This window comes from Vicugna pacos, chromosome 8 (genome assembly GCF_048564905.1).
Source record: "Vicugna pacos chromosome 8, VicPac4, whole genome shotgun sequence".
Taxonomy (NCBI): domain Eukaryota; kingdom Metazoa; phylum Chordata; class Mammalia; order Artiodactyla; family Camelidae; genus Vicugna; species Vicugna pacos.
This window is the reverse complement of record NC_132994.1, coordinates 25,014,491-25,025,123: the sequence shown is the minus strand read 5'-3', so window position 1 is coordinate 25,025,123 and position 10,633 is coordinate 25,014,491. Positions and strand designations below refer to the sequence as shown.

The 10,633-nt window shown below is 39.8% G+C and overlaps 1 protein-coding gene across 1 annotated transcript; it reads left to right on the top strand.

The window, feature by feature from the left end:
• Positions 1-1,664: 1,664 nt before the first annotated feature.
• Positions 1,665-8,767, top strand: NDUFAF4 (NADH:ubiquinone oxidoreductase complex assembly factor 4). The gene is made up of 3 exons (XM_006200270.4): positions 1,665-1,885; positions 2,418-2,521; positions 7,310-8,767. Exons 1-3 carry the CDS (start codon positions 1,750-1,752, stop codon positions 7,595-7,597), a joined length of 528 nt encoding a protein of 175 aa, XP_006200332.2. The 5' UTR covers positions 1,665-1,749; the 3' UTR covers positions 7,598-8,767.
• The last annotated feature ends 1,866 nt before the right edge of the window (positions 8,768-10,633 follow it).

The following is a 10,633-nucleotide window of genomic DNA, read 5'->3' as shown; positions in this document are numbered from 1 at the left end:
TGTCTAATGTTACAATTTCATACTATCAGAAGTATGGTGGAATTTCTACAAAAATGAGACTTTCATTTTTAAAAAATTTTAACACTCAGTGAATGTAATTGCTCCCATAATTGTTGAAACTCATGGATATATAAGGCATCCATAAAAATATGTGTATCTGGACTACAAAGCACTTAAGTTACAGGCATACTTGTCTCAAAGATGGAAATCCTGGAGCAGCCTGCCACCTTCAGGATAAATTCCCAACTAACTCCATCAGGGAACACTGGTTTTAGCCTCTATAAATTCCAATCTGCATAAAAACATTTCATGATGATCAATGATGGCAGCTATATTCCTTATAGAACTTTTGCTGTGATTATTATACATAATAATTACATTAGTTTTTCTCTAAATAAAACTGCCCCTTACTTTACTTTTAAAAAATTATTACTCCCAGAATCAATTATCTTTACATCAATTATTTCATTGCTTTTAACTTCATTTTATTAAGGAGAGATGAAAACACTAAAAACAGAACTTGCAGCCAGTCTGTGAAAAATATTGTAACTTTGGAAACTCTACTTCCTAGTGGGTTCTTTGATTATGGATTAATGACAATATTTATAAAGAACCTTAAATATAAGCAGTAACACAGTAGTCCAGTCCATTCAGAAACAGGGAGGGAGAGGGAAGGGTAGAGGGAGCGAGAGAGAGAGGAGGGTGGGAGGGAGGAAGGCAGGGAGGGGGAGGGGGGAGGAGGGAAGGAAAAAGGGAGAGAGGGAGACACACACACACACACGCACGCACGCACACACACACACGCGCGCGCGCGACAGACAACACACTTTTCTATTGGCTGTTCCAGCTACACGGTCTCCTAGGCCTAAAAATAATGAGGAAGGCAGGACAAACAAGAAATAGGCTAGGGAATGACGCGGTGACTCAACACGTAGAAGGAGAAGTAACTCAAATTAGTACCAAAAACGCATTAAGAGAAAAGGCGGTATAATGGAAATCGATACAATAAGGTCAAATGAGTTATGAGAGCGGAATGTAAAACACCATAGAAAAAGAGAACAGAGCTCAGATTTAAACGCAGCAGGCAAGGGGGCAGGAAAATGAGGGACATTTTTATTCAAATGTGTGACAGAAAATGTTAAGAGCGACAGAACAAATATTCATCAAGAGTGGATAAACTTTCATTATTTCCTTTCACAAAAGCAGGGGAGGGAAATCTTTGACCATTCCTTTACCCTGCTGCAACTAGTTCCATTTTTATTGGCTTCCTCTTCGGCTGCACTGACCTGTGAAAGGACTTCAAGGTCAACTTCCTTACGACTTTGACTCTTGACCTGCAACTTTGGAATCACGTGGGAAGCTTGAAGCAACACGGGGCCTCACTTGGGAGGAATTAAGTCAGAAAACCCGGCATTTCTCTTTTAAAGCTTCCCGCCCAACTCCACGAGTCTCCAGGGGTGAGAAGCACCGTGGGTCCGAGCCTTAAGTCCCGCCCCGTCTCGCGGGACGCTGCAGCAGGTGGGAGGGAGCACGTTGCCGACCCGAGGGAGGCGCTCCCTTTCTTGTACTTGGGGCAGAGAGGCGGCGTGTGCCCTCCCGACCGCTAGGGGGCGAGCCGCGCTCATTTAGCGCCCGTTTTCCGGCGCGCGGCCCGGACGACCCCCGACGTGCGCATGCTCGGTGCGTCCCGGAGGTCGCCCGCGCCGGTGTTTAACCACGTGTGGCGTGGACCTAAGGGCATCATGTGAGATGGGGGCCGCGGTGGCTCGAGCAATCAGAAATTTCAATCTCGAGAGCCGGGCGGAACGGGAACTCAGCAAGATGAAGCCCTCCCCGGCTCCCAGGCACCCCTCCACCAAGAACCTCCTGCGAGAGCAGATGAGCAGTAAGTGGTGCAAGGGCGCGTCGGGCTCAGCGCGCGGCTCCCTGGGCAGGCTGGGCTGTTCCACGCCGGCAGACCTCGGTCCAGTGGCCGGGTGACCGGATTCTGCCGCAGTCGCTCGGGCCAGCCGAGCGCCGGAAGGTGGAGCCACCAGGCCGGTGACATTGAGACAGTCCCCTTGCGCTCGCGAGGGAGTCGGCGGCTCCGCCTACTCCAGAGTCCGGGCGGTGGGAGCCTTAGCCGCCGCTAACCCCGTCCTTGCAGGCGTTTGTCTTTAATGCTTAGCGGCTTGATAACAAGAAATTAAGATCAGAAGGGATTGTGTGCAAGGGAACTTTTCTCTAGATATCTTTACAGAACGTTGGATACCGAGCTTGATCTAGCATTTTGGTTTACATTTAGAACCTGCTCTGTACTGTCCCAGTGATTGTTGATTAAGTGAAAATTAAAAGTGCCTGTCTTGTGTTAAGTGTTTAGGGTCTTAGAGGAAATTTTCTTTGGCTTCAATATTGTGACATTCTCTTCCTTTCCTTAGGCCATCCAGAAATTCAGAGAGAAATTGCTAGAAAAGATGACAAACTGCTGTCTTTACTAAAAGATGTGTATGTTGATTCCAAAGATCCCGTGTCTTCTGTGCAGGTAATGTGTGTTTTAAGTAAGTAAATAGTTTAATCTTTTGGGGTTCCAAAAAAATGACCGAGAGAATTGCGTCAAATAGTAGAAGAAAGGGAGGGCTCTCCAAGTGTAAAAATGTCAGTTGTGACCGGAGTGCTGAGCATTGGCAAAGCTGCACAATGGTCTAAGCAAGACACATAGGCCTCCATTCATTGGATATTTACCAAAATTATAAAAAACTTGTGAAAGTATTGATTGAATGCAGCTCTGTGAATTATTTGATATTATTTCAGAATTTGTATGATTTGGTAGGGTGTTTCTAGTGGTTGTCATTTGAATGACCCAAAAAGAGCTTTATACTACTTTCTCATCTTTAAGTGGATTGAGGTATGTTCCAATCCCAGAGATTCTTATAATGTTGTGTTCTTGGTGTTTGTTTGTTTATTTTGCTTTTTAAGAATATATTCAGATAGGATATGTTAAAAATGGGGACATCACAGAATACATTGGGAATAGGAACCTATAAATATCAGGCACAAGTCCTTTGTGTATAGAGATGAACAAAACAACTCTCTTGCTCTCACAGTGTTTATAGTGCTGTGAGGGACACAGGTGAGCAACCATAGGTACATAGTTACTGATAAGTCTATGAAGGAGATATAGGCACTGAGTATATCAGAGAGACCTATTTGAGCTTGAAGCATCAGTGATGATTTCTGAGGAAGTGACATTGAAACTCAGGCCAGAAGGATGAGTGGCAGTTAATCAGATGAGTTTGTCAGGGCAGGAAGCTTCTAAGTAGGGGAAAGGGTTTGATTAAAGGAGAGGGAAGTGCCAGTGACAATTCCCAGATTTTCTCCATTCTAAAATCCTCTGGTTGTCTCTAGATAGGCAGTAGACTGTTTGCATGAATATATTATTAGTATAATTTTCACTAGAGAAGAGAAATAAAATTCATGTAAAATAAGGTTTGTAAATTTTTGCACACAATCAGCAATTACAGGTTTTAGTTATTACTAAATGCTCACATTAAAAAAATATATAGGGGTTCATATTCTTTATGCTGTTTTTTAGACAGATGTTGGATGGTACTTCCAAGTATTGTTTCTCCCACATAGTACTAAATCATTCATTCTGAAATTGGCTCTTGGGGAGCAAAAATCATTTAGCAATTCTTATGTATAAAACACAGAAATGTAGATGTAATGCATAAAGGGATTTACAGTGGTATTACAGTTTCATGGGGGAGTATTAGGAAAAATCTAAAAAAGACTCATGGGGGATTGATAATGAAGAAAAGGTTGAAGTGACTATGTTCTTTGTCCCTTTTTTTTCTTTTAGGCAGTTCATAATTTTCTTAATCTGTGATGTCTCTAGACATGTGATACTGTGCCTATCATGTGTCAAATTATTTTTTGTGTATATATATATTTTTGAAATATAGTCAGTTTACGATGTGTCAATTTCTGGTGTACAGCATATTGCATCAGTCATAGATGAACATGCATCTATTCATTTTCATATTCTTTTTCACTATAAGTTTCTGCAAGATATTAAATATAGTTCCCTGTGCTATATAGTATGAACTTGTTGTTTATCTATTTTATGCACAGTAGTTAGTATCTGCAAATCTCAAACTCCCAATTTATCCTTTCCCACCCTTTTCCCCCGCTGGTAACCATAAGTTTGTTTTCTGTGTCTGTGAATCTGTTTCTGTTTTATAAATAAGTTCATTTGTCTTTTTTTTTTTTTTAGATTCCACATATAAGTGATATTATATGGTATTTTTCTTTCTCTTTCTGGCTTACTTCACTTAGAATGACATTCTCCAGGTCCATCCATGTTGCTGCAAATGGCATTGTTTTGTTCTTTTTTATGACTGAGTAGTATTCCATTGTATAAATATACCACAACCTCTTTAAACAGGCATCTTTCGATGGACTCAAATAATTTATTTTTTCTAACCATTTATTTCTGTTCAAAATTCTGTGAAATATATTAATCTTTTTGTCCTTTATGGTATACCTAAAAGCAGTCTTCTGTGTTTTTTTAAATACTTTTAAGACTGTATTTTTATGTTAAAATATGTATTTTGCATTAAATAAAGTGTTTGCTGTATGAAGGTCCTTTCAACTGGATGGTCAGTTGTCTAAATATAATTTATTGAATAACCCAGTCATTTTACCAGTCATTTACCGTGCTAATAAATACACTAATTGGTCTGTTTATGGATTCTTCAGTTCTATTTATTTTTCTGATTCTACAGTAAAATCATACTATTACAATTAATAAACGTTTATGATGTGTCTTGATATTTGCTGTGATCTTCTTTGTTTCTTTTCAGAAGTTTCTTGACTCTCACTCACTGTGCATTTTTTCCCAGGTGAACTTGAAGAGGTTCTTTCATATGTCCTATTTGGATTTTGAGTGTAATTGAATTGGAATTTATAGATTAATTGAGGAGAACTAACATCTTTATATTACTGAATCTTTGGGAGATAGAGGGAAGGTTGTTACTATGGGATCTCTTTTCACTCTGAGTTTTTAAAATATTTATCACTAGCTAATGTGTCAGAAAGTGAGTGATTTTTGTACTGCAGATTCCCACTTAGCTAGATTATCGTTTCTGTTAGTTTTTCAGTTGATTCTCTTATTTTTCTGAAGATTTTCTCACATTATTGGCATAGAATTACAATTTTCTCTTCCCTTTTATTGTTTATACTTAATTCTGCTCTTACCATATTGTCTTAGTGTTAAATAGCAGTGAAAGTTAGTATTCTATCCAGTTTTTTCCTCACATGGTCTGCCTCTAATGTTTCAGAATTATATGGTTTGATTAAATGATATGGTTTCTGATTAAAAATACTTTTATCACATTTGGGACATTTTCTTCTATTTTCAATTTGCTAAGAGGGTTTTTTCTTTAATTAAAAGAGGCTTTTGAATTTTATCAGTTTTTTTTCAGTGTCAGTATTAATTTTAGTATTTAATATTAATCAGAAGCAGAATCTGAATAAAAGTTTGTATGGAGTGGAAGGAAGATCTACCTGGGAATAGGAAGATAAGAGAAGCTTTGAGTTTTGGAAAGTGGAGAGATTGTCAGGAGTGTTTCACGCCAGAGTTACAATATAAATGTAGAAGAGTGTGTGATGCCTTTGGAGAACAGAGTTCAGCACAGTTAGGGGAATGTGTGAAGGATAAATTTGGGAGAAATGAGGTGGCACAGGAAGTAATAGGGGCCAGATCATGAAGATCCTTACTTGTCTTACTAAAGAATTGGGGTTTTAACCTGAGGGCAATGAAATGTCATTGAAGAGTTTCCTGTCGAAAAGTGACGTGAGATTTGCTTCATTCTGGGGGCAGTTTTGAGAGTAGACTGGGAGGATTGAAATGCATTTTATCCAGTTAGAGGAGACCAGTTAGGAGTCTTTTGCAGTCGTTCCTGCAGGAGATATTATCTTGGACAAGGGTGACTTAGTGACTGGGAGAGAAATGATCGGGTTTGAGAGGGACTTAGGAGGGAGTATCAACAGAATTTGGTCATTGTTTGGCAGTAATGAATGAGGGAGAGGGAAATGTCAGGTATTAACATAAGAGAAGCTTTGAGTTTTGGAGTGGGATATGGGAGGTGGGTGGTGTTGGCCACCGAGCTAGAGAGTTTGGGGATAGAACTGGATTTTCAGGGGAAAGGGATAAGTTCAGTTTTAGACATGCTGATTTTGAGGTGCTTGTAGGTTATCCAAGTAAGGATGCCATTAGGCATTTGTGAATTTGGATCTGGAAGTCAGGAGAAAGGTCTAGGTTTGAGGTCAGATTAACTGTAGGTAATAATAGTGAAGGGGTGTATAGGATTGCTTGGGAAGAATGCGTAGAGTAAGAAGAGAACCTGGGCCAGATCTTGGGGCACAGTAACATTTAAGGGGTAGCTGAAGGGACATAGTCCAGAGAAGGAACCACTGCAGAGACAGATGGAAGACTAGGAGAGGGGTGGTGTGGAAACCAAGGGATAGATGGTTGTGGGTACGTGGGAGTGGTCAGAAGTGTCACGTGCTGTCGTGAGTCAGGATGAAGTCTGAAAAGTGTCCTCTGGATTAAGATCTAATCCTCTGGATTTTAGATCACAAGTATCGTTATCTTTTAAAGTTGAACTGAAAAGAAGGAAACTGGTTATAAAAGAAGTTTTGGGTTTGGGGGGTGTTTAAAAAAATGGTGATTATAGCATTTTTATATTTTGACCAAACAGCAGTAGAGGCAGGGTGCATTTGAAAGGAAAAGTAAAGGGGGATGGTCAGTGCAGCTGATAAAAGAAGGGAATACAGAGCACAAATGCAAGAATTAATCTTGGTTGGGACAGACATTTGGAAAGATGGGTGTGGGTAGGTGGTTTTATTTATATTTGTTGGGGTCTTGGAGGCATTAGTTTATTTTCTCTGAAGAGGCAAGATCTCTAGCAACATTTGAATTCATTCAAGGTGTTTGGAGGCACTGATAAGAAATACCAAACTAGGAAACAGAAATCAATTCTTTGTTCTCTTAATACACATGAAATAATGTGGTGAGTAGATGGTATCCATTTGATTAGTGTTTTCTAGAACTACCTAAATTTCTTAACAATTGAGCTGTAGTTATGAAATGGCAATGTGGCAAAAGTGCCATCTAACTATGGCTCATTGTAATGAGAAGAGATAGTCTGAAAAACACATGTAGTATTTATTTGAAGGATAGTGTAGTTTCGAGAAGCATAAAAGTGGGTATCAGATCTTTGCTGTCATCTTGAAAGCCTATGTTTTGGTTTTTGTTTTTTGATTGTAGGTCAGAGATGCTGGGACACATCAGGAGCCAAAGGAGTTCAGGTTGCCGAGAGACCATCACTTGGGCATGATGGATGTTCAGAACATTCCCAAAGGCAGAATTTCCGTTGTAGAGGCATTGACACTTCTCAATAATCATAAACTTTATCCAGACACATGGACTGCTGAGAAAATAGCCAAAGAATACCATCTAGAACAGCAAGATGTAAATTCTCTTCTCAAATATTTTGTTACTTTTGAAGTAAAAATCTTCCCTCCTGAAGGCAAGAAAGCAATAGGATCAAAATGAAGAAAATCTTGACATTACTTTTCCTATCTGTACCCCATATCCCCACGCCCTGTTTATTTTCTCATTTTAGCATGTTAAATTATATAAATTACTGAATGTGTAAAGCTCCCTCCTTGTGAGAGCATGCTATTTATTGAATTCTGCTGAATTTTCAGGATTGCTTGTAGAATGAATTTTGTCCTCTTTTAAACTTTGATTTGGTTTAGGCATATGTTCATGTGTAATATCAGCATGACTAATCAGCACGTGTATAAAATTAGCATAAATAAAAGTTATAGCATTTTACACATATCATATCATCAGCTTTTAAGTCATATGGCCTCTTAGGACATGTCCCAAATCCCTCATTTAACATTCATAGCTTTACCTTCCAATTTAGGTGGTTAGTTTATTCTTCCTATGGAATAGTGAAAGTGAGAGTTTTCCTGACTCTTAAGACTGACATAATTTTGTTAGAGAAAGGGAGACTTGACAGTGAGGTCGAATAACAGTATTGCCTGAATAAAGGCAGGCAGGAGACTGGATACAAAATCAGTAGAAAATATATGTTTATTACTGCTCCAGGGAATAAGAATTAGTGAGGACTTACTTTGTTTTGAGTGGGTTTTACATGTGGAGTAACTTTGCAGTATAAAAAAAGAACTGGTATTTATAAAACTATAGCAATCTCTGCTTTGCCAAGCAAACAGGTAAGTCTGAAAGCTTTCAGAGAGGGAAGCCAAAGTGAGAACTATCTGAAAAAAATTACTTTTCTCTGGACTTAATGTAGAAAAACAAGAAACTTTTAAAGAGTGGTTAAATCAGAGAACCATGGTAAATTGAATTTGGTGATCAAATATATCTGTGTGTTCTAATTTAAATGCTGGCTGGAAGAAGAGATTAAAAAAAAATAGCAAGTAGAAGCATGAATTGTGATCACTGGGCGAGACCTGGGAGCTTGCTGCTTCATCCGTTTAACAAACGTAGGAGCTCAGTGGTACCAGCACTGGGGTCCTGAGCGAAATTGTGAGTGTGTGTGTTTAGCTCAGTCATTATTACCACCTGTGGAATTTGGGGCAGATTGTATAACCTCTTTGAGATTTAATTACCTTTATAACATGAATATAGTGCTGTCTTATGAAATCGAAGGGTTACTGTGAAGATACGTAAGATAATAAAGGACTAAACAAATTCGACTTATTTTTTTGCAGTTGAGACGCCTGGGGAGGTTTCATGACCTATTTAAGATTGTTCTGTAGTTTATGACATAGTGAGGCCCAGAATTTAGGTTTTCAGAGTCTTAGTGGTGTGTTCTTTCTGCTGTGCTGTAAAGCATATCTCAAGAGAGCAGGTGTAAGTTGTGGGAATATCTGGAGAAGGTGGTAAAAATTCCAGGTTATCAGTGTCTTTCTGAGGGAAGACAGGCATTCCTTGCCTCCCGGGGATGCTTCTGGAAGTGGTATGGAAGATGCTGAGGAATTTGGCATGATAATGGAATGAGACATTTGTAATGCTGAGAAGAGAAAAATTGACTGAGATGGGGAAAATTTTAAGCTGTGTTCAAATGCAGTTTCATTATGTGAATAAACTATACCTAGCTTATATTTGGTTCAAAACAGTACTTTTGGGAAAACAAGAATTCTTAATATAAAATTATATTTTAAGACTCTGGTAACTCAATCACCAAAATTTTCCTTTACCAAATAAAGGTCAATACCTGTACTGGAATCACTGACACTGCTAGCTCTGAGCCGTCTTCCCTGTTGAAATCTAGGCCGCAGTTAGGCAACTGTAAATACAGCTGTTACGTGGTGTCACCTGATAAATAAAGTACTTCCTGTATCATTGATTGGCCTACTACTGGTTTTTATTATAGGTAGGAGAGTGCTTGGGTAGTAGTGGTGTCACAGAAGGCATGGAGTTTAGATTCAGGAAATCTGGATGTAGACCTCAGCATACCACTAGCCATATGATGTTGGAAGTATCCTCAACTGTGAAACAGGTAATAATTGCTAATATCTTAAAAGTAATGACTGTACTAGGCAATGATCTAGGTGCTTTACGTGTGTTAACTTGCTTCATATTTACCACAGGTATGAGGATAAGTCTTGGAACCATATTTTACAGGGAAAATTGAAGCACAGAGATATAAAGTTACTTTTAAAAGGTTGCCTAGCAAATACTGGAACCTGGTTTTAAACCCTAGTAGGTTATTTCCAAGACTTTGTGCTCCTAACTGCTGCACTACGCTGCCTCTCTGTGGGATTGTAAGAATTAAGTGAGTGGTGTGCAAGGTGCCTGGGACGTGTGCGGCCAGGACCACTCAGTGCCCACTGTGTATGAGAATCAGCCAGCGACCTCTCGAAAAAATAGATGTCTGGGCCTTCCTTGCTGTAGTAGACTGCTTTAGTACAGCCTGAGCAACTCCTCTGTTGGTGGGCTCTAAATCAGGAATGTTTTAAAAATATTTGATGACCAGTGTGGCACCAGACTGTCCAAACAGTGTGTGCTGACCATCTGTGCAGTTTGAATATAGGCATTTTCTGGGTCTAAAGTTTCCTGTGAACGAAGAAAAGGAGCAGGAGATAGACAGGCTTTGAAGGAGAGAAGCTTTCCAGGACATGGAGAAGGGGAGAAAGAAAGAATTCCAGGAGGTGAAAAGGTTTGAGGTTAGCAGGGTCAGGGGAAGTGGGATCCAGGAAGGGGATGCAGAAAAGCTGCCCAAGTGGGTGGATTTGGCAAAGTTCTACCATAAACAGGGTCACCATATAGTTTACTGCCCCAGCTGGGACACTTTTGAGACTGAAAGGGGCACTGATGACATTAGGACAATAGGGATAATAGGCGTAAACTGAAATGTCTTGGACAAACCAGGAGTTATGTTGAAAAGGCACTAATGGAGGCCTTGAACTCTACCTGGGATGGATGTGACCCTCTTAGCTCCACCTGGTCAACATTTAGCACCTCACCATTAGCCACCCAAGTGTGGCCCCTGGGCCAGAGGAGTGGCGCATTGCTTGGCCCCGACTAATGCCTGTGCATGGATATTCCCTTCTC